The following is a 24,648-nucleotide window of genomic DNA, read 5'->3' on the forward strand; positions in this document are numbered from 1 at the left end:
ATCTTTAAACCATGGAGGAATAAGAACGAAGTCAGCAAATAAAAGTCAAAAGTTCACTGCAGTTGTAGGCACACATAAATTCTCATACTGAGTATATGCTAAAGCGTTGTCCTTGTGATAAATCAAATCCCTGTGGAGAAAACCCGCAGATACTCCACGTGGCAAGTATCGTTTTTGAAAAAATAACCGTTGTGTAACGTGTCCCGATTGTTGAGTAATAAATCAACTCTATTCAGTTCCCATTCGACCATGCGCGTAAAGCTAGACGTCTCACGTGAGCCGATCGCGCATGACAATTCCTCGGTCACGAACCACATGCACAGTTCCTGACCTCGAAATTCCTTCGTGTTATTTTGTAAAGTGCCTTACACAATGTTTTCAAAGAAGAGCGCTCAGTTTGCAATACAGTGGTTTCCAAGTTGGAAGGGCCCTTGTGTGTTATATTATGTGGAGTGCGAATGCCTGAATCAAACAGTGCTGCAAATGGAATTCACGGAACTTGAACCGAACGGCAAGTATATGACCAGAGCACAAATTAGTTTGCACATAATATTAATTTAAGGGAAAAGTGTGAAAGGGTCTGAGTGGACTACGACGCTGTAAGTACTGGAAAAAAAACCGTGACATCGGCTAGTGTTAATTAGCGTGTGTGATCTTGCTTGTGGCGTGAACACGGATGTGATATGTCTGTGCATGGAGGATTCGCCTCGTTCACGGGTCTAGTCTGTACTGTACATACCTTCTGTTGATACATGTATATATACAACTGTGTAAACACCAGCAATCGTGGACCCCCTATTGTCCCTAATCCTCAGTCCTTTGTTTGTACTTCAACTTTTTTTAGCAACAGCTCTCATTGGTAGCTTGACTTACCACTTTTTTTTTTATCGATTTCACTTTGAAATGGCTGATTGGCTTGCGGAGATATCAAAGTCTTCCTGATTTTCCTCTGTGCGCGTCCGGACAAACACATTTAACACCTAGCCGTGAGTGGGTCTGTATGTTGGTCTGATTGGGCCTGGGCCAATTACGCACAGTGAACCATTTGCTGTATGGCTGTATTCGGAAATAGAAGTACATGATGTACCCATACTCGTACTCGTAACTCGTACTCGGATGTACATGTATAACTTATACTCGTACTCGGAAGTAAGTACTTGTTCTGGGAGACCTGTATACTTGAAGTCGGAAGTACTCGTACTCATACTCGGCAACCTAAGTATTCGGCAGTACTCGATACTCGGGGGGGAAAAAAGTACTCGACTACAACACTGCATGCACCATCTACAGGAGCCACAAGCCCATTCAAACAAAACTATATTTTTTTCATATGAAAGTTTTTAAGTCCAACAACATAGCGCTGGATAGCTCAGTTTGGTAGATTACCAGTGTGGTGTTCTCTGGAGGTCGCAGGTTCAAACCCAGCGCCAGTCGATTTTTCTTTGTTCAATTTCCAGCATCAAACAAAATAATTATATCACAGTTATCTCTTACTCCTCTGTAAGTAATTTTTCAATGTTGGATAACTCTCCACTTAGTTGAAGTTCACGATAAGTCCCGCCAGACTCATTTTTCAATAAGCATGGTGGTTTTTGTTTTTGTAGGTCCTACAGAAAACAAGGAACTTCACTCCCAGGATTCTAACCAGCCGGCTACCACCATGCGCGCCTTCTACCCCTTAGTCCTCGCCTCCCAAGTCGCCGTGGTCTTGGTCCTGATCCTGGCGGGATACTGGACCGGCCACTACCTGGGAGGCTTTGCCTGGGACGGGTCGGCCAAGGAATTCAACCTGCACCCGCTGCTGATGATCCTGGGGCTCGTCTTTTTCTATGGAGATGGTAAGATTTCTCCAAGATTACTAGGAGAGTGGAGTGAATTGAGGAGGGTCAGTGTATATGTGATGGAAGTTTGGTTGCAATTGTCAGGAATAATATTGAGTTGGGTTGAAGGGTGCTGCTGACAGTTTTTTGGGGCCAACTTTGGGGGTTGGGCATGTAAAACCTGAGCTGCCTTCCCTGCCCGACCTTAGGTAATTAATTTTAAGGTAGTTGGCCACATGATTGTAGGCCTTTTAAGGCCTCTCGATTGAATCCTAATTTACTCACCTGAGATAACTTGATGTAAGTGATGGTCCTTTGCATAAACATGGATATACATAAATTTAAGTCTGATGTACTCAGACTAAAATGTACCTCAAAGTCCATGTCAGGTGTCTGCAATAGGCCTACTCTTATTGAGTAGGAAATTACAGATGCATCTCTGGTCGGTTTTTGAGGAAGAACAGTTAGAGTTTGGCTGGAATGGAGTGGGTTTAATAGATTCAATCAGGTGAAGTTGATGAGTTGGATGGTTGGATTTAGGCTGAGGTTTGAGTTGGGTCTGGTTGGTAAAATAATCAAAGTCTACGCAGAGCTAAATAACTTCAAATTGGCAAAAAAGTCTGTTGCTTAATATTTATTATTATTATTATTATTATTTCTTCAACCTCAACAAAGAATTACAAACAGTGATACAAAACCAAACAAAACTTACACAAAAGTGGTTGAAACGCACAACAAAAGAAACATATAAACATGTAATTTAAATCAGTGGTCACCCAGTACAACTAAGCACGGGCATGGGTAGCAGGTAGCATGTTCCAGCCTGCCCAAAGCCACTGCAGTGTCCCCCTCCCACTCCTTGTGGTTAACCAACTAAGAATTCGGGAGAAAGGCAAAAATGACCCCCGTTCCACTACTGTTGCAAATTGCTCAACCCTAGTGTTGCTCACTCTGCTTCACCTCCATGTACAGCCATCCTGATGTTCCGCATCTTCCGCAAGGAGAACAAGACGGTGGTCAAGGTCATCCACATGTTGATGCAATCCATCGCCATCATCTGTGGGATCATCGCCCTCAAGGCCGTCTTCCGATTCCACAACAAGGCCGGCATTCCCAACATGTACACCTTACACAGCTGGGTCGGTCTACCTGTGTTTGTCTTGTTTTGCTTACAGGTAATCACCATGTTTGACAGATCAATAATATAATATTGCTGCTAATGTCCTGCCCAAGGACTGAATCACCTTTGTTCCCATTGGTCAGGTACTACCTTTCCCTGTTTCAAACCTGCATTAAAACATGTACTTTAATTACTGTGTTTCTTTGACTTTTTTTTCACAGTACATCGGCGGCTTTGTGTCTTTCTTCTTCCCGAAGCTGAACGAAACGAGAAGGGCTGCCGTCCTGCCTTACCACAAGTTCTTCGGGGTCACGCTGCTAGGGTTGGTCTGTGTCACTGCACTGACTGGTATCAATAATAAGCTCTTCTTTGCTATGCCGTGAGTACCTTATGAGCTCTATAATGAACCATGGATAATAATAACATGATCTGCAAGACTCATATCCTGGGCTTTGGGAGGTTCGGAAAAATTAAAGCAGGAAGTTTGGGTACACCATGTGAAGTTACTTTAGGAATTAAGTGGTTCTGAGAACCAAATGTGATATCCCTAATTATAACCTGGAACTGTGCTATTTTCGAATTTCCCCCTGAAAAATATTTTTTTTTTTTATGTTTCTAGCAAAACAAAAAGTAGGAGACATTGACTAAAAACAATCTGACCACGATTAATAATTATTTTACAAATTTTGAATTATTTTTCGGCCTGACAGTTATTCACATATATCTTTCTTTATTATGAGAACTTCACTCCCTGAAGTTACTTGAGACTAATATCATTGAGGTGAGGGGAAGGAGCACTGGGGGTGGGGGGGGGGGATGTGAAGGGCAGGAGGGGGGGTTCAAATGAAAAGTTTTTTGGACGCACGATGTGAAGTGACTGTATGATAAGTAATTTCACTAACCACCAGAAGTGGTGATCATCAAAAGACAATTATCATGTTGCGGCCATCTTGATTTTTTCCCGTTCAAAGTATCCAAAGCAAGGCTGGAAGGAAAAATAGTCTGGTTCCTTTTTATACAAAAACCATTGTCATTCAGTACTGTTATTTGATACAGGGAACATGACTGAAATGGTGGCAACATGATAAAGGTCTTTAACCTGCATTGTCAAGTGAAGACAGGACGTTTTACCTAGTGATGATTCTTGATCAAAGTATCATATTCTTTCAGGGGTGGCGAGGGGAAAGACAAGTACTCCAGCCTCCCGTCCCAGGCCTACGTGGGTAACTTCCTGGGCCTGGCCATCGTCATCTACGCGGTCTTTGTCGGCTTCCTGGTCACCTTTGACGAGTACAAGCGGGAACAGGAGGCCCCCAACCCAGAGAAGCTGCCACTGACCACGGCCGAGATGAAGCAGTTCCAGACGATGGACCCCGCTGACCCCTCGGCCGGGGAGGAGGCCAAGTAGATCGCCCCTTGACCCTTCAACCCTGACCCTGACACCTGTATGGGGTCAATTTCTTGGAGCTACTATCAAGCAGACACATTTGTGAAAACACAGAAACTATTTGCTTGGCAAAAACCAGTGTACCATGTCTGGGTGGTTTGATCACAATTCATCACAAGTCCATCTCTGGAATATATCATCTGTCAATCATAAAGTAATCCAGTCCCAACTCAAATCATAAGCTTTTCAACTAAACTGAATTGTGACAAGGGCATTCCTTTGTATACTGTTCATCCTCTGTTATCAATGCCTGGAATTGTGAACTTCTTGTGCTTTACTTGTGACTGCACTTGTGATGTAGGAGCCTATATACTGTCTACTTGCGATCCATACAAGTTCCTAAGCTGCAACACTATACAGGCTCTATACCAGCTAAATTGTCACGCAGTGTGTCTCTTAGGATTGGTTATCAGCTGATCGGTGCTAAGCACACGAATTTGCTTAACAAATTTTGTCTGTGTTGTAGCTTCATAAAATTGAGCCTAGCTTGTGCTGTTTCCAGCCCCTTTAGTAGTAGCGGAGATAAAAAATGAGCTTAACTGTATCCTCCTGGAACCTTACCCAAATTAAACTATTATCCTTATTCAGTATTCCTATTAACTCTAATTTGCTAACCGATAAATCCTTTCACTCCATCAGTAAGAAGAAGCCAAATTATAGATGATGCAGCTTATGTAAATGCTTTGCCTATAGCCTTCAGGTTAAAACCTATACACTAAAGGTTGTTGATAGACAGTGTGTACATCACTGTTAACCCTTCAGAAAACCCTTCAGAAAGTCACTGGAGTCTATCCTAGATTTTAAAAGTGCTACATGCAGAACTTCAATAAAACAATAGTCCCGACATTTGGGTGTTTCACCGTAAGTGTTTTACCGTAAGCCTTAGCCAGACTTGAAGTTTGGAAATGGTGGATTACTATTGAATGGGATTAGGATTTACAGATGATTCTGTAACCATAAGATTCTGATTTGGATTTAAAATGAGAAGTTCTTTTTTGTTAAGGATTTTGAATTGCCACGTGACATGAAGTTGTTGGGAAAAGATGGTAGCTAGCTGCTATTAGTGACAGTAGTAGAAAATAAAATATCATACAAATAATGGATTTTTATGAGTGCAATGGTAAGAATAATTTCATGAGGTGATAGATGGTACATTACATCTGTCACCGATCACCAAATGAATTTATTCTTTCCATTGCACGAATGTGAAGCATTCACTTGTCTTGTACAACACCTGAATAAATCCTCGTCATCTCGGCCAGAGCTACCATTAGTGCGACCGTGCAATAGAACTTTTTTGCGGTTCGGATGAATAATTCAATGACATGTGAGCAAAGACCAACCAATCAGATGACGGGGATTTGTTCAGGCATTGTATAAAAAATTATGTCATGAGCAAAAAGCTAAGTACGACTTGTTCTGTTTGTGCGTTTCTCTGTATTCAATAATTAAAGGGATTTACCAGCAGCAAAGTATGCCTTGCTATGTGTGTAAACTATCAACGTATATTCCAGCAAATAAATATATACAAAGTATATATAGAGATTTAAAGGTAACAAGTATTATTGTAAGTGATTATTGGAACATAGTGTATTCTATTTTGGTGTTTCATTGTGCAGTTAAATTTTGCATTAGTAGTTGATGAAGATTGGCGTATATACAGAGTGTGCTAAAAAAATGCAACATTTCAGTAAATGAAACTTAAAACTGTTTAATGTTTTTTTTTTCTTCAATGAAATTGTTTATTTCATTAAAGCCTGACTATTTCTCAATCCACTCCTTTTTACCCCATTCCATTTGGGTCCCTGAATCCAGAAATATGATCAAGTGAAAGGTGTAAATTTTACTGGGGCCACTCTCACCTGTATTGTCACTAACCTCAGTGCCATTCAATGCCTATTCAATGCTTAAGTGGTGAAAGTGGCCCAAGCAAAATTTGCACTATTTCACTTAATGGATGTAATTTCTGGATCTAGGGACTCAAATGGAATGGGGAAATAGTCAGGCTTTGATGTAATATACAATTTCATTGAAGAAAAAGAACATTAAAACAGTTGTAATTGTTTGTTTTCTGAATGTTGCACCTTTTTGGCACAGCTGTAGTCATGATTTTGCAGACTTAGGGGAAAAATTGGTTTGTTCTGCTGTAACAAATTTCTGCAGAACTTTCAGAAACGAGAATTGTGTCCCCAAAATGAAGCAGACTCTTGGCATATGTTACTGCGGCTGAACATTAAAGCGCCTGTTCTAGTTTTTAGTGTTACCGAACTTACTATATAAGTATATGTCTGTGGTACATGTGATTCTGTGAAGTATTCAAACTTGGAAAGTGCTTGTTATTATATATTTAAATATTATATTTTGTCTCTATGCCTTAATTAAAACCCAAACCCTAATCACACAGAGAACATCACATTAATTTATAAATAATTTTAAAAGGAGAATTTAGTTTAAAAAAAAGGTCACAGAATTATATTAGCTTAATCTATATGTTTGATATATTTTGAAGAGTTTGTGGTTCGATATTCAGTTCATAACATTTCGGCAATATATTTTAGTTTGTATGGTACGTGTAAATAAGATGGATAGGCTTAATGGTACTGATAAAATGTGTATACGAACAGTATTTATGTTAAACGATATCATTTAAATACTTGGAAATTTGATTAACGAAAGCCATGGTCATAAAAATAACTTGGCTTTCTTTAACTCTTTTTCCACCTTATGAAACAAGGCTTTAATTGTGAAGATGCAAGTCGGTTAAATGAATTCACTGAGAAAAAAATAGTCCTTTCCTTTTTTAGAAGACAATGTGAAATCATAAACTGTATCCTAAATTGAAGATGATTTAATTCCTAGTGACTCTTTCCAATTCAGTCGTGTAAACCCACCAACCCAATTCAAAAGTGGTGCTAAAACTTCATATTTTTGAGGTGTATATGATACAACAATGGTTAGTTGTGACTTATTTTTAATTAAGTATCAATTCATCTTTGGTTTTGGTCTTGATTGCCTTTTCTTTGAAAATATGGGATCTATGACACGATTATAACTAAGCAAATATTTACAGAAAAGATGATACAACGTGTTTCTGCCATTATTATTGATACAGGGTCATATTCTTTTTTAAAAAGTTTTCAGATCCGGTTAAAAAATAAGATACTAGAATCATGAATCTCTTTGGAAAATTAAGAATTCCACAGTGTCAAACATTCCTTGGTGAAAGATGTCGTCACAAGAATTATTAAGATAATTATGACAAGTATTTGTGTGATGTCTTGCATGTTTTGGAAAAAAAAAATGTTGAAGTGCGTATTGCAAACTAGTGTGTAATGCCTGTATTGTACATGTCAACTGCTTGTAAAAAAGTGAAATAAACAACTACATCAAGCAGCCAAAACTCGAGTTCTTTTGAATATTCTTCCAGGGAACAGGTTCCCCTTTGTGTGTGTATTCCTTTCCGCTTATACGCCTTTATCATGCTGCCACCATTTCAGTCGTGTCCCCTGTATCCAATAACAGTACTGAATGATGTTGTTTTTTGTGCAAAAAGGAACCAGACTATTTGTCCTTCCAGGGAGGATGCAAATGTCAACCTAGCATTGCCAGAAGTAGCAGGACAGTTTCATTTTCACACCGGCTAAGAATTAGGAAAACTATTGAAATTTGGCTGTGAAGGGCAAAAATTTGACATCAAAATCAACAGCAAACAATTGTCTTAACATTGCATACTCTTATTTTAATTGTGCAAGCAAATACATTTGAAGTCATAATTTGTGCCAAAAATTCACCGCATAATACCTGCCTCATTTAGCAGTCACTTCAACTATTGCATCCCGTGCTTGTAAAAAAAACAATAAAATTTGCATTAATTATAAGTAGTTGACTTTGTTTAGTAATAAAACAATCCTTTGTATCATCACCAACACTATTAATAACAGTATAGTTTTAAACAAAAGAACGTGTGCGTAATTTGTGTGAAATATCACGCCACCCAGTTATTTCAATGATTGCAACAAGTGTTCAAAATGATCATGAACTATTAAATTGTGCACTAATTACACAGTACTTGAATTTCTTCAGTTATAAACATTCCCTCGAAATATCACCAATCCTGTAAAAGGCAGTATTTTTTAACAAAAGAATTTGTGCATAATATGTTTGAGCAGAATACTGTGTTAAAAGAACAAAAAAAGGGAAATATAGACAAATCCGGAGGCAGCCATTTTCTGCGGTGGCGCAAGGCTCAAGCCACTCGCGCTCAGGTAGTACGCACGCACTCTGGGCTTCTTCGACCATAGGAATACCAAAATGCACTGCACACCTCGTCTTTAAGAACGCTTGCAGCATGCGCGTGAGCGTGACACCACCGCAGTAAAAGCTTCTTATTCCCGTCACCGAATTTCTACTATACATATTAGGTACGTGCTGAACCAAACTTCTTAAGTATAAATAAGTCAAGTAGAAAAGGAAGAATATTATACTGTACATAAAATAAATTTCTGGAAAGTTTAGAATATTTAAGTGAACCAATTCTTGAGCTATAAACATCTGAACCACTAAACATCCGTTCCACAAAGTCAATGCAAGGAATTTACGCTCTATAGAGATTTCTTTTGTTTGTAACCATTGAGTGCCATGTTGTATTGGCTGTCACGAGGGCATACATTTCAGCCGTGGCTGGCAAAAAGATATAATTTTGCCAACAAAATGCACAATTATTACCCTCATTATGTAAGAAAGAGTGTTTGTTGCTTATTTTGTATTTTCAACAATCCAATGATATATTTGGAAACATAACCCTCCTTTTGTTTGATCAGTCACAGACAGTCAAAAAGTCAATCCTGTTCCCCTGCCATGCCTTTTACACAGGCTAGTCACCAACAGTCACATCCTATTTCATGTAGGCACTGTGACAGTCAAAATCCATCAACAGACAAAAAGCAGATGACTGGTAGGCACAGCTGGCTTACCAATCTCCTATAGTCAAAGCACAGCCGTCAAAGCATAGCTATATCAGTCAAATTCCATTAACAGACAAAGCAGGTGACTGGTAGGCACAGCTGGCTTATCAATCTCCAACAGTCAAATCATAGCTATATTGGGTTTCTTAAAAATCACAGCCAGTCAATCCTACTTTAATATGTAAGGGCAGGGAGCACTCAACTGTTAAACACAGTCACTTTTTCGGACTGCTGGGCTGGCCTTGTTGAAATTGCAAGCCAGAGAAGGAGGGTTGATAGCTACTCTTCGTTTCAACAATGTTGACCTTGTGGTTCGTCAACTTGAAGTTGGCAAAAAGTGCCAACCACCTATTGGCAAAGACAAAGAAACGTCCATTTAACATTGCTTCTTGCATTGCTTCAAAGAAACCGCACCGTATAAACTGTTTTGTAAACTGCTCTTACAGCAATCCAGTGGTCTAGGGTTCACATCCCTGTTCAGTTAATTTTTCCTTCTTTCTCTTGTAATCTAAATTCCTAACAAAGTGAAGTCAAACTACACTTCAAAAATTGTGTCCACACAGGCAATTTTCAAATTTTTTTTTTGATTTGTAATCATTTACAGACATTCACAAAAAATGATTTCTAATCATTCACAGACATGCAGCTAGACTATAAAACAATGTATATTTAATTCGTTAAGTAATAAAGTATTAGTAAAGCTATCTCATTTTTTTTTAGAGAGTACAGTATATGCTTGTAACATAATATAATATAAACGTGACAGTAAACTACTGTAAGTTTAATGTGAATCCTGTTTTTATACATACCGTAGAGCAAAATAAAACAGATAAAACAACTTTGTTAACCTCTTAGAAAAGTGACATAAAAAGAAAATGAAAGAAATAAATTCCGTTTGCAGCTTTCTTGAACGAATGCACATCCACTGTTATACTGGAATGGTTGATGTTATGCTATATATCACATTGTGCTCACAATATTTTTTTTAAACCTTGTAAATTTTACTCCGAATAATGTAAAGCACCGTACCTGTTTACAACCAAAATCTGGGTAATCAAATTTTTACTGTTGCGATTTTTTCCAGCAAAACCTCTTTTTTACACTTCGCCGAGGGAACTAGTTTGTCAACTTCCAACACCGAGGGTAGCTAATACCGACTATCCACCCGAAATAAACCATGTTATATTTGTTTTATTATACCTCATACATATTCAGTTGCTGAATTTTCCCCTTGCGGTATGCACCTCGCGGGCATAAAATCTTCGGAGAAACTTGTCCAGCTCACAGAAAAAAATATTATTGCTCAACCTCAGAAAAGATAATTTTGTTTGTAAAAACAGTAACTCCTAAGAGTTTGTGGAGTGGACAACTTGTTTTTAGTACAGGAGGCATTTTTACTGGCAACACTATTTTCCAGTTCGGCATCATTGAGCTCGGGAAAACGGTAATTAACATTTCTGCGTGCAACCATCTTTTCATGTGTAGCTAGGGCGCTGTTCGCGCGTGCGTACTTCACCCGTGCGACAGTTCCACGATTGCTTCGTAAAGCGCATGCATAGTAGACTGTCGCACGGGTAACCCGTGCGACAGTCTACTATGCATGCGTGTTTAGCCTGTGCGTGAATACTCGCGCGCGCGATTGGTAAACAGCAAAAATAGCATCTGGCACGTGATGGTGAATGGACCAGTGAGAATTCAGCTATTGATCATGAATATGTATGAGGTAATCTTGAATACCGCACTCCCCAAATGAATGACAATTTCAAAAACAAAGAGGTATAGCACCAGACTAATTTCACGATGTATATGTATATGATTGACCTTGACTAGTACCCAGCCTCAGTCTAATCCTTGCAGCACCAGACTGATTTTCCTAATATAAATGAATGGCAGTAGGTCTATTCCCCAGACTTCTCCTAGTCCTTCTCAATGTTGATCTGCTCCTCATATGGGTTCGCTGACTGCACGGCCGACGCCTTGTATTTGGTGTTGTAGAGAATGTAGCACACGAGGGCCACAAAGATCGCGATGAACGCACCAAGGACGTTTGCCAGGACCCCCTGTGGTGGCAGGGTCGCATAAGTTGGGCTGAGCAATTTAGAAAAGTGAATAAATAAACAAACGAGTCTTAAACGACCAATTTAACAGATGGTTTTCACACTGGCAGTGGATATTTGACCATGAAGCAGTCCCCAATTGACCTTTATCATGCTGCCACCATTTCAGTCATACTCCCTGTATCCAATAACAGTACTAAATACAGTTTTTTGGTGCACTAAAGGAACCAGACTATTTTTCCTTCCAGCCTCGCTTTGGTTACGTTGATTTCAATGGGAAAAAATCAAGATGGCCACAACATGATAGTGGTCTATTGTTCTTGTTGTTAAACCATCATTGTACTGAACACGCCCAGTGAATGGTTTTTTTTACTTAGATTTTTTCTCTTGACGAGTCGTCTGGTTCCACGCTTTCATTTTTGGTGTGACTGTGTATTCACGAGATGGGAATCAGACCTAATGCAATTTTGGACTTATTTTCCTTAAAAAAAAAAAAAAATCCTCCAAAGCCACGAATCAGAAAAAGAAGACATATTCTGCAATTAAATGTCGGATTCGATTTAAAACAAGAAAAGAAGACAATTCTTACTTTTTGGGACACAAAAAAATAAAGTTTCCAAATCAACGGCAAGGTCGGGACTCGAACTTGAGCGTTAATATGTTAGGCCCTATAGGGTGTAGGCCTACTCATGAACACACGCATGAGGATGCTTTACGTTCTGCCGGTTTATAAAGACTCACATTTTGAAGGAGATGAACTCAGCGGTACCCAGCATGGAGGTGACACCAGCCATGATGAAGATCAAGGCCCCACCGTACACGTGCAGATGCAAGTACACTTTGCGGAAAGTCACCGAGGATGAAGGGGCAAAGATACCAAAGATGACGAACGCCACAAAGCCCAGGATAAGCTGACGATAAAAAAATGAACGACTATCCTAAGAAATTGTTCTCTTATTTTTTTTAACTTAGAAATAAATTAATATTAGTCATCCTGCAAACCATGTACAGTACTTGAACGATGTTTTTCTACATCAGGTCCCAGTCTTGAATTGCAAAGGGGCAATTTTTTTCACATTTTTGAAGCGGGAGAAACTCCCATGAGATCTTTTAGCCCTGGACAATCTGTGCTGAGTTGTCCTTTCAGTCAAAATCAGTCAAGTGACTGTTTCCAACAGTTAAGAGCTCCCTGCCTACATAAAGCAGGATTGACTGGCTGTGACTGTTATGTAACGTGATACAGCAATGCTTTGACTGTAGGCGATTGATAAGCCAGCTGTGCCTACCACTTGCCTGCTTTTGTCTGTTGACTGAATTTGCACTGTCGTCACAGTACTTGCTTGCAATGTGATCTGACTGTTGGTGACTAGCCTGTGTAAAAGGCATGGCAGGGGAAGAGGATTGATTTTTTAACTGTCCGTGATTGCTCAGACACGCAGTAGGAGGGTTAAATTTTCTTTGTTTTATTACCTGAAGGGAGAAGAACGCAAATGTGGTGATGCCAAGCCAGCTGTGCAGAGAGTAGAGGTTGGCGTAGCCCATAGCGTTATGGAAGTGGAACACACAGGACAGGCCAAACGAGGCACAGGCTACGGCCAACGCCTGGAAGAGCAGATGGATGATCTTGACTGCTGTCCGGTTGAAGGCGTTGCCGAGAACACGGTAGGTCATAAGGGCTGAAAGGATATAGAAGAAAAAAACATTTCTTATGTTATGTGGGTTTGTACATGAAGTTGGATCCATCATAAGTCCATCACAAGTCTATCACAAGTCACCACTCGATTACTCACGAGTAGTTTATGCTACTCATTCTACTTGTGGTTTTCATCTACTCGAGTACTCGTCCTGGCGCGAGTAGAAGCAGGTACTCGTGAGTAGCAATTTAGGGTTTAGGGTTCACAGCTTAATACATCCCCTGCAAACAGGGAATCACTCCCTCCACCTCTCTCTCCCTGTGGTTCCATTCGTGTCGTTCCTGCCCATTCATAATCATATAGTTCCCATCCATTTTTTTTCAACATTACAGCTTTGGAGTATTTTTTTAGACCCAGTTGTCACTGAATCTGGCAAAATATAGCCATTCGTTTGGACAGTATTGCATGCAGCACCTCATTCGTCAATTTTGGCGTAACTGTGAGCTGAATGGGAATTTCCGATGAAATTGGATAACCGTTATTCGGTTTGAAAAAAGCAGGATAACCGGATTTTGAAATCTCCGAATTCTCCCACCACTACTTTTTATGCAACATATGTTGATGGTTTGGTTTTTATGACCGTTTCTCTTAAATTGCAGATACTGCAGACTGCTCTGGGAATTATGTAAATTTATGCGCGGCATAACCAGGCAAACTTGTCCTGTCTGCAAAAATGTGTGTATAGCTCCATGCTATAAGCATATGCTGCAACAAAATTGTTGTCTGATAGTGTCAAGTCTTCTGCTTTGAACACCACCCCATTAGCCCTAACAGTCCTGAATCCTCCAATTTCAAAACGATTTTGCATACCCCCTAGGGAGTTAGGGTAAGTCCGATGGTGTTAAGCCCCCCACCTCCCATCCCACCTTCTGATTTTGCAGTCGCTGGGTGATAGGAAATATCACTTGCTGCCTTCTGTCATGATCAATAGTCTGTCACAATATTTCTGTAACACCCAAACTTTCATTCAAATTGGTCTGGCGACGCTCGTTGGCAAAATGTAATTTCAAGACATGTTTCAGTTTTCTGTGTAATGTCGTGAGAGTTGTAAGTTTCTGTATGCAATGCACAGTTATTCATTTGTTTACCAGCTGTTTCCTCATGTTTCTTTGAGTAATTCTTTCCACTCAATTTCACTTGAACTAAGAGGTTTTGCCATGAGCCTTGATCAAGGACAGTCGATTAGTTTCCCAGATTTTTTGTTCCTGTTTCTGTTGGTGGAATAAAAGCAAAATGTTTCCAACATTCAAGGAAGCTTCCAGCAAAAATTGCAAACGAAGTTACAGTTGGTTAAACCATTCCATGATTTCTCACCCACCTTGGGCAAATCTAGTCTGAGGATCAGGCATTAACATGGGCAGAGCCGTGGTACGAACATCCGATATGTCGTAGCATGTAAATTTTATGTGCCCCGCGAGCCAGCTAATCCGATTGGTCTTTACAGACTGCGACGCCATTTCAAACAGAAATGTGGACTACGCTGTTGATTGGTCAATTTGGATGCCATGTTTCTGTAATGCAATAATGTTATCAAGGTTTTCTTTCCGACATCGTTTTTGGTGGGTAAATTTGAGAATTAATTCCGAATGGAATCAAGCCCTCTTTCTCACCATTAGCATTGAGGAATAGAAACCCCAGTATCATGAACACGGGATGCAGGTTGAACTCCTTGCTGGTCCGATCCAGGGCAAAACCGTCCTGGTATTTGACCATCCACGTGATGACCAAGCCCAAGACCACCAGGCCCGTAGCCTCGGCCAGCAGGACAATGGGAATAAAGGCAGACGGCATCTTGTCTCTGTGTTGCAGAGAAATTGGACCAACCAATCACGCTTTTATCTGAAATGAAAGAAATATACGTAGGCCTAAATGATTAATGCTATATTTATGGAAGTCAACAGTTTAATTTTGTGCATATTTGTCAGTGGTCAACCAAATGGTTCTCGGACTTTACTTCCCATTATTAAAAAAATTCCTTCGGAGCCACGAATCAGATTTTGTTAAAAAACTACTTCAATAACAAGTAGGATTTTGTTTAAAATAATAAATGTCTTAAAATCTATATTTTTCGGAACCTTAAAAAAAAAATCACTGAGATTCGAACCCTGAACCTTAGGCACTCACAATGCACATCTATCCTATTGGCTTACCAAAGCACTTCAATCGCTGTAAGAATTTAAGACCTCACAGATTTGCAATTCATATATGGGAAAGAATGTTGCATCCTGAGCCTTCTTTTCATACTGTCATTATGAAGGTCAGTCATCGCAAAAAGTTAAAAAGACGTGAAACTGTGACTGAGACTGAGAAGCATTTCCAATTTTGTTAGGAAACACTTAGAAAATGCACTTGACTTTCCAGCAGTCCATGGACTTTGTACACAAAAGATGATGGCGTCAAGATGATACATTCTTTCCCTAATAATGCAATTCCGTAACATAGCCGCTGACAAACACATTAATGTCTTATAAAAGTAGCAACAACTTTTCGAATTTTCACTTTTTATCTGATCATTGACATTGTATTGTGGCAAGATTTATGACAATTTCACTCATTCACGTCATATCACGCCAGGTATGACCAGAGGCTCCTGAAATACTACCTACCTGACAAGGGTGAATTCAAGTTGTAAAAACTTGTATTGATGTACAACTGAGTCCGCGCCGAGTACATACATAACATCAACATTCCAACATTGAATAATCGATTTATAATCACGTGCACCCAAGGCCCAATGAACCACGTGATAAATGCCGTCTAGACAAAATTCAGTCTCTTGCCACTATATTAATAAGTCCAGTATCAACAACGATAATATGCCATACATGTCTCTACTTTCCAGAAATGTAGGCTATGGCAGCCATAGCCTACATTTCTGGAAAGTAGAGACAAAACAATGTTTTTTATTTATCAGTTTGAGTTTCGTTAACAAAGCGAACACTTTTGATAGTTGTTGGAAAATTGCGTCATTAGGGATAACGAAGAAATCCAATCAAGTTAATGTTTACGGAAGTCGAACAGCGCCACCATTAGGTTATCTAGCGCAATTATCATTTTAATGCAGAGATTGACAGAGGGCGCTGTTTATAATTACCGTAATATGGGAGATGGGGGGGGGGGGGGGTTTAACCCTTACATTATGTGGAATTAATATGTTAAAATAATGGAAATAAAACCTTAAGAGCACAAACATCAACTTCGTCAGGTTGCAGACCAGTGATTTTGTCCAGAAATGGTCTATGTTGACCAATTCACGAGCCATTCCCCAAGTTTTGCCTCTTTACTATTTAAGTTGAGGAGGAGTCATTCAGAGAACTTTTTTGAATAAAGTTGGACTCGAAATGCTGTTTTACAATGGAGACCTGCAGATTTTGGAAAGAATACTTCCAGTTTGTAAACTTTATTAACAGTAAAAAGCACAAAAGTAAATCTAAAAGTAATTCCGGCTGCATTGAATAGACAGTTAAACATACAAAAATTGGTATTATTTGGCATTTTAATTTTATTGTTTAGTTGTATTATTAATAAACAATGACATATGCCGTAGTGTGGAGTACAATACATAAACACAAATAAAAATCCACTTAAAATACAATTACTAAGATAAAAGTTGTGATTCTTTGATTTCTGTCTAACACAATTTTGAACGCCGGTCGGAACTAGAAGAGGAAAAGTAATCAGGCAAATGTTAAATAAATATTCAGTACTTTAATTATTACATTAATCAAAAAGAAAAATTCCTTTAAGAAAAACTGCATGCAGAACCTAGAGTAAAGGTTAAGGAAATTTAAAAGGTTTTAAAAAGAATAACTTTATTGGATAGCAAAACAAAGATTATCGTTTTTGATGCTTTTACATAAATGATGCTGTTGGATATTTTTCTATATATTGTCGGAAGTTTAGCTAAATTTGATATTCGAAAAAAAAATATTCGCCCAATGTGGGGCTCGAACCCACGACCCTGGGATTAAGAGTCCCATGCTCTACCGACTGAGCTAACCGGGCTTAGCTACTGTTAAAAGAATCTGTCAATTTATATACCTAAAAAAATTAGTGTCGATCCTCAATTTTTTTTATCCTAGCCTCATGAGAAACTGGTAATTCTGTTATAATAAAATCGTTATTCGACTACACTGAAGAAATAAAGTACGATTTACAAAGCAATGAAAATATTACTGTAATAATTCGCCATGCTTATGCAATGGCAGGCGTATGTGAAACATGTTCCCCCCAAAAAAACCCGCGAAATGAATTTCGCGCGGTTTTCACACAGCCTGTCAATAATTGACAAAGGAGCGCATTCAACCTTGTCGACTAGACTTGCTTTGCCAGTCCTCCGCACCTCAAAGCGATCACTGCCTGAACCAAGAAAAAGGTTACTTCTTTATGCAAAAGAACACTTATAATGAAGAAAACCACCATGACTTCATCTCTAAATAAAAATGACTTAGTCTTGGTTTAATAAACAACGATTTTTTTGGTCTGAAAAAAATTCTAAGCGTCAAAAATTGCCAACATGATGAATACATTACAAAAACTCATGCCAATTTCACATCGTATAATTAGTCCAGTAATAGCCAAGAAATAGAAAATCGTGTTTTTTTAATGAAATATCAGGTTAACTTCCAGATGTATAAATAGATAAAAAGTGGATAAAAAAGGAAAGAACCAGGCACCATTTATACGCATATATGTACTGTAGCTTGTTGGATACGAAAAATATAGTGTTTGTAAATTTTTCTGAAAATTAATAGTGCGCCCTCTATAATCCTACAACTTTAGAGGGCGCTATACACAATTGTTGCACAAACGGCACAAACTCACAATTTACAAAAATCAAATCAAGCAGGAGCTCCTCACAACTACACAAGCTGACAGAATTCGGTTCGAATGGCGTGAAGATTTTGGTATTTTCCCGTAGTAAATGGTAAGTAGAAAACATTTGAATAACGTGGCTCCTTACCTGTCTTCCTGCTGTGTAGAAAACCACATTTTTTTGCGGGGCGAGGGGATTGAAGTTGTTTCATAAACGTCATTGATTGATTGATAACTTTTTGAGTTTGGTTTTTGGAAATTGGACTGCTTGGATTTTTATAGGAATGTAAAGTTGTACATGTTGTATGAGCGGCGATCGTGTATTGTAGGGCTCCTGTTTAGTTTCGATCAAATAGAGTCAAGGGTGTTTTTTATTACTCAAAAATGACTGTTTCAACCTAAAGCAGACTTCTCTCAATATTATGACACCTTTTCCATGTTTTCTGCAATATTTGAACAGTTTCTTGCGGTAGAAATTATGGCGATCGTGTAGCTAAGTGTAGGGCCCCTTTTGTTTCGATCAAAATAATTAGAATCAAGAATTTTTTTTATTAGGCCTACTGGGCTATTATTTATTTTTGCAATGACAGACATGACAGACCTTTCATGAGGTGATAGGCTATATATATGAAGATATAAGTTGCGTCAGGTTGCAACATTCTTTCCCCTAACATTTGTGCTTAATATACACTTTAAAAGCAAGTGGTTGGGTCCCCCCCCCCCATGCCAAGTAAAAACTACCCATTCTTACACCATCAACTACATGTAAATGTACTAGTTGTTTCAATCATGTGCTTCATGTGCCACTCTTTTTTTTTGTGTTGCATGTTTTCAATACCTTAAGTTTTGGGACTCTGCAACGTAAGGACATAGAGCCCAGGCACTGTGGCATTTGTTACTGCACAGTATTATAAATTTAGCAGTTTTAAATGAGGTAGTATCTTGGGGACACATTCCCCTCTGACTTAAGTTGCACAAAAAAATGACCACTTACCCTAACTCTTGTCCTTGCTTCATCAAACTTTGTAAATGTGGGTTTTGCATCTCAATTCTCAAGGAATCGATTTACCTGGTAGCCTATTTGCGACTGTACAATTTTGCCTAGAAACACCGGTAGGAGTTGAAACATTAAGTAAATGTCTCCCTAATCTACCTTGTCTCCGTAAGATCTTGATGATACAATGTAGTTTTGTTGACATTTCAATTAAAAATAACGTCAAAAATAAATTAATTTTGTATAGAAACTTATAAAATAATTAATATGGCAAATGGTTTTCGGAAAATTTGATCATATGTTAGTATACAAAATTTCATTTTTTCCCCCATTTAAAAAAATGTATTGGCTATTAAAAAATAAATAGTACATCAGTTTTATGTTGCTTTAAAAAAACACACTGGGAAATGTGATACATTTCAGGGTGATCACATGAAATTCCACACAAAAGCCAAGAAATAAACATAAAGTTGGACCGAATTGAAAAGTTTGTCGCACATAGTCAAACCACACCAGCATATTGTATGTATTTTATGACTACCATATTGCACACTTTTCAGGGAAATATTCTTTGTAGTCCAACCCAGGATGATGAAATATTTGTAAGTAGGCAGTGTAGTGTTGCTGTAGTACAATAGCCCACCAAACATCTGGCGAACACCCTTCATCAAAATCAAGGCCGTTTGCTTTTCAGGGCAAGTACTGTATTCATATTACTGTGAAACGTGAGCTTGTTCTGTGAATACGGTACATTGAGAGTACAGTATCCATTTTGCCACCCTTTGTATTGAATGGAGGGCAGTCAGCTGTGTCTATGTACTTTGTACAGGTAGACAGAGTACCGTAGAATGGGCCAAGGCTTTGCATACAAAGCAGGGTGTGAACATGAACATAAATGAACAAGACTTATGAATATTATGTAGGTCAAAAACATTTTTCTTAAATTCATCCGTTAGCGGCTTGCACAGTTTAAAGGTACAGAATGCGCCATTTGACAAATTTGCATTTTTTCCCGCTTAAAACAAGAAAAGTGCTCGAATCTAAAGATGGGTGCTTAACAACTAGCCGGATGAAGTTTTAGCTCTGTGAATGCTGTATATTATGAGAAAACACAACATTCTGGATCTGGATGTCTGATTCAAAAGTTGCTGAGTCGTATTTTGAATTGCGTCCTCTCGTGACACAATTCCGAAATCAGCATTTGGGACATGATTCTCATTCAGCCGATTGTTTACGTGATGTCACATAGTGAACCAATGAATAATAGCAGCCGCACACCGTTGTATGTCGTGTCAACGTTTGCACCCGTTCACGGATTCGCCCAATTACAAACCAATTACAAATGGAAATGTCCAAAAATGTGCCTCTTGACACATCTTTGGAAATGACCTCCTTTTATTGTTTTCTTTAAAATGACAGCATGCCAGAAGGAATAATTTCACAGGGAGTTTACTGAGTTTACTGCCGTTATTATCTTTAAAACCAAGATAGCTGCAAATGGTCCATCCTACCGGTACATTTAACATGGAGGAAGGAATAGAACCTTTGATCTAATGGTCGTTCCAACTCCTGTCTATTCCTTCCTCCATGATTTAACCTGTAGAACTGTGAATACATTGAAAGTACGCAGTATCCATTTGCCCACCCTTTTTATTGAATTGAAGGCATTCATTTGTGTCTGGATGTGTACTCTGAACAGTTGGTGGTGCAGAATAGAAAGGGCCAAGGCTACGGGTTCTTGCTCTGTGGGCTGTGCATGAACCAGACGTACCGGTATGGTACATGTACCGGTACACATGTATGAACATTATGTAAACCAATGCAGGTCAAAAATGTTTTCCTTAAATTCATCCATCAGCAGCTTACAAACAAATCACAGAAGAAGGCATTTACCTACCCCTCAAGCTGTCTTGCAAGCAATTTCAGAATGGCGACTTTCATACCGGTAGTGGTACACATACTGTAACTTCAAATTTTCTTTTGTTTTGTAAATTTTCAAACTCTGTGTACAGTGTTGTAGAACAACACTGTACCGGCGGCGTGTCTGTCCTGATTTGAAAATCACAGACGTGTGGAAAAAGGCACACTTGGATTTTTCTAGGCGTGTGATCTTTCTAGGCGTTTTTTTTCTCTTCACCGACATACTTTTTTTCTCTCACAAATTATGAAGTATAATTAACTACCTTCATGTACAGTTAAGGAATTTGTATTAGTAGCATTGGATGTTATTGTTAATTGATTTCCAATGCGATTGAGCTGTTTTTGTTCGAGAAAAGTGACGATATCCTGAAGTCCCCTTCAACAAGGTAACTGAAGGCTATACCATGATTTATATGTTTGCCAAGTTATTAACACAGCCCCTTTAGTTTGACCTCAGATTTTGTTTGTGCAAGGGACAAGGTCAGGCCTCATTATCTTGTCTTGGCCAGTTGATGACCAATTTGCCAGTCGGTTTTTGGCAGGGCTCTAAAGATGACACAGTTTTGACGCTGACTAGCTTTGACTTGGCCCGAAATCCCAGAGAGACTGTTAACCAGGTTACAAGGCTGTGTTTCCCTATATTGGTCATCAATAGGCCAAGTGCAGGGCCTTGAAATACTGACTTGTGAGTAGACTCATTCAAGTCTGAATAGTGAGAGTTCATTGACAGAAGCGTTGGCCATGCAGCACGTACTACATTGCATGACTGTACCGAAACTGTACATGTTGTCAACTTGTAAGCCAATTTGCTATTTTAAGACTTGAACGAGCGACATGTGTGTGGTGTTCTGGCAAAATTAGACAGAACTGGGTTGAGGTCAAAATGAGGGTTTGCAGATATTAGGAAAGAGAATAAAATTCTCCTTGCCACACTGTTTGTTGCACTTTGATCGGACATTCCGTTGACAAGTTATGGCTGTTTAAAGTTTGCATTTATCGACACCCTTTTTATTACTTAAGTACCCCCCTGGACCTCCCTACCCCCCCCCCCCCTAAATTGGACCCTAATTATTAAAGCAGGTTTAAATTTGGCATCCAGGCTCATTGTGGGGGGGGGGGGGGATGATTAAAAGTATGTACAGTTGAACACCTTTATAACAAGGTCCTTTGGACTTTACAAATTACCTTGTTATATTCGGTACCTTGTATTATCAGTAATGGAAAACAAAGGAAAACAAAGACAAACAAAGACTTGGGGCCTAACATTTTCCTTGTTGTAAGCAGGATGTTGGAATTAACAGTGCTCTTCTTATCAGGGTTCGACTGTATTTCATATCAGTGTTGTTAAATTATTCATCAAATATCAGACTTTTCAGTACAAAGTGTTGTAGGAAAAAAATAGTCGGGAGCAAATGACTACGCAGTTGTGCATCTCGTGATAATGAAATTGAATTACAAATAAACACGCTCAGAATTAATGACAAATATTAAGATGATGATTGCCTGATCCATCCTGGCCTTGGAAGGCAGCTGACGCCAGATTAATCCTGGTTTAGCCTGCCCTCGTTTTGCCTGCCCCTGATTGGGACAACTCCAGGGTCACTAGTGATGTCACAGGGGACCCTAAGGATGACAACTGCCCTGATACACCGCTCCCCTGGGAGGCTACAAACTTCCAGTCTGACCTGAGACTGGGCTGGGAAGGCCTTGTCTGAAACCTCGGCAAGAAGTACTTAAGCAATATTAGGTGATAACAGAGAAGTGGTGTAACTTGGGTCAAATGGGGGGGGGGGGAGGGGTCACTGGGGGGGGGGGGGCCCTCGGGGAGGGGGGTCACTCGGGGAGGCACTGGGGGAGGGGGAGGGGCCTCTCAGAGAGAGGGGAACTATATTTCTTGAAGGGGGAGGGGCCTCTAAGGGAGGGGGAGGGGCCTCTTAGGGAGAGGGGAACTCATTTTTCTTGAGGGGGCAGTTAATGGTAAACTTCCATACAATAACGCTTTCTTAACTTTCCTTAATTCTAAAAAGTGGAAAGGAATATGTTACTTTCAGGGCCCCTCTATTTTTTTCGCCGTCGCTATTTTTACGGACGTTGACTGTTGTGCATAAGTCAGTTGTCAACCGAATGGTTCCCGGACTTAACGTTAAAATTGTTCAGAGCCATGAATGAGAAAGAAAAATTAAATCTGTCCTTCCCCAGCTCTGTTTAGGTGTGTTCAAAACATAAGAATGGGTTTTCATTCTCTTACAGGAAAGGGTTCTTAAAAGTAACTAATACCAGGGGAGAGGTCTAAGCCTGAAGGGGTGGGGGGGGGGGGGGGCCTCGCTCTCTGGAGGTGGCATTCAAATGGGTGCAAAACATAAGATCTTTTTTCCCCTAAATTTTGAAGGGGGACACGCACAGGCCTGAAACAGAGCGGGCCCTATTTTGTCACGTAGGTTTACTTTTAAAAAAAAAAATCCCCTACATAGAGTCATATAGACCGTAAAATTAGAAGTTCTTTCCATCACATTCCATGCCTCTTATAAGATGCGAATTACAGTTAAATAACAGTGTGATAATATTTGCTTTATAAGGTACCGGTACGTGTAGTACAGTAGCCCACATACTGCTTAAAAACTTCAAGATTAGTCACTGGAAAAAACAGTATAAAAACCAGGCCTGAGATGAGCATTCTTATGGTAACGGTAGACCCTCGGGGCCAAATTGGCCATTGCCAAACAGATTTTTTTAACGGATATTTGCACAACGTGTGAGTCATAGCATGGAATGCCTATACTAAGCTTTCTCATAAACAGAAACTTATTTTAAAATGGGTTAAACTCATAGGATGCATTCCCTACTCGTAAAATTAGATAGATTGCACTTTTCAGCCCATTCTTCCTTCACGCCAGTTTGATGAAATTTGCCCCGTGGGGACGTCGGTGAGAGGCGGCCGGTGTTTGAACGTCCTCAGTTCCATGTGATTTGTTGTTCCATCTGTCGTGCGTCTATATTCCTCCGTGGTGAGTGCGAAAATGGAATGTCAATATGCGGAGCGGTGAACGGCCGCGGATGATCGGCGCTAAATGTCTCGCTGAGAGAGTTCGGGGCATTGGAGATGCGTCAGGGATTTGAGATGTCATTTTTATAATTCGGCAATGGTTTTTTAAAGGTGGCTGTCTGGCTGCAATAGAAATGTTTTGTCCACACTGATGAGATATAATACCGGTAGTTTATGAAACATAACTGTGTATTTTGTGTGTTTTCTGTTTATTTTGTGTAAGCGTTTAAAATAAATTTTTATAGTCGGGAGGAGGTTAGCCCCCCCCCCCAAAATGTTTATTTTCTGCGGCCAAAATTTTGGGCAACATTTTTTTTAAAAATCAAACTTCTTAAAAAAATAGGATTTTTTTTATGAGCCCCCCCAGCCAAATCCTTGGTGTGCAACTGACCCAGGCAAGCTTGGCTTCATTGTTTCTTGCAGCAAAAAAGGGGGTTGTGTGTTCGAGTCCCGCCCAAGCAAGTTGATGAATCTTTGAATTCACAAGCTTCCAGACAGCGCCAAGTAAACACTACTTAAAAAAGTCGCGTCAATTTAGGAAAGGCAACACCCAACTATTAAGAAGCCTTGAAGCACCACGTTATCCGCTCTGTGCCCAAATGTCGGGGGGGGGGGGGGGGGGAGGGGGGGGGGCTACATAGAAGTCTGAAGTGCGTGCATGTACACACATGCTGTCAGTACACAAGACTCTCTCGTCAGTCCTGACATGTTCCTGCACAGGTTTAAAGGATTACATTTTACCTTGTAATCGTAATGCCGTGAGCCTTCACTTTT

General features: G+C 39.5%; 3 protein-coding genes and 1 non-coding gene across 8 annotated transcripts in view; 2 read left to right on the plus strand and 2 right to left on the minus strand.

Moving 5' to 3' along the window:
- The window catches only part of LOC119719263 (cytochrome b561-like), a 29,521-nt gene extending 21,734 nt beyond the window's left edge, over window positions 1–7,787 (plus strand). For 2 of the 4 annotated variants that reach the window (XM_038188644.1, XM_038188647.1), the window contains exons 3-6: window positions 1,605–1,838; window positions 2,793–2,995; window positions 3,162–3,319; window positions 4,111–7,787. In XM_038188644.1, the coding sequence (XP_038044572.1) occupies window positions 1,605–1,838; window positions 2,793–2,995; window positions 3,162–3,319; window positions 4,111–4,348 (833 nt within the window). In that variant the 3' untranslated portion in view covers window positions 4,349–7,787. Of the gene's footprint in view, window positions 1–300; window positions 512–533; window positions 600–1,604; window positions 1,839–2,792; window positions 2,996–3,161; window positions 3,320–4,110 lie in introns of those variants that run through there. The other 2 variants (XM_038188646.1, XM_038188648.1) reach the window with 2 other exon arrangements.
- Window positions 7,788–11,059: 3,272 nt separating this feature from the next.
- On the minus strand, window positions 11,060–15,909 carry LOC119719264 (cytochrome b561-like). The gene is made up of 5 exons (XM_038188649.1): window positions 15,709–15,909; window positions 14,713–14,941; window positions 12,879–13,084; window positions 12,150–12,319; window positions 11,060–11,439 (listed from the first exon to the last, which is right to left on the minus strand). The coding sequence occupies exons 2-5, from the start codon at window positions 14,891–14,893 to the stop codon at window positions 11,268–11,270; spliced, it is 729 nt and encodes a 242-aa protein (XP_038044577.1). The 5' UTR covers window positions 14,894–14,941; window positions 15,709–15,909; the 3' UTR covers window positions 11,060–11,267.
- Window positions 15,910–17,034: 1,125 nt separating this feature from the next.
- On the minus strand, window positions 17,035–17,107 carry Trnak-cuu. The gene has a single exon. It is a non-coding gene; the product is annotated as a tRNA-Lys (tRNA).
- A 794-nt stretch (window positions 17,108–17,901) lies between these two features.
- Window positions 17,902–24,648, plus strand: part of LOC119719429 (transmembrane protein 198-like) — a 40,609-nt gene continuing 33,862 nt past the window's right edge. For both annotated transcript variants that reach the window (XM_038188881.1, XM_038188877.1), the window contains exon 1: window positions 17,902–18,029. The gene's annotated coding sequence lies outside the window, so the exon portion shown is untranslated. The remainder of the gene's footprint in view (window positions 18,030–24,648) is intronic.

This window comes from Patiria miniata, unplaced genomic scaffold (assembly GCF_015706575.1).
Source record: "Patiria miniata isolate m_02_andy unplaced genomic scaffold, ASM1570657v1 HiC_scaffold_8, whole genome shotgun sequence".
In the NCBI taxonomy this organism is placed as follows: domain Eukaryota; kingdom Metazoa; phylum Echinodermata; class Asteroidea; order Valvatida; family Asterinidae; genus Patiria; species Patiria miniata.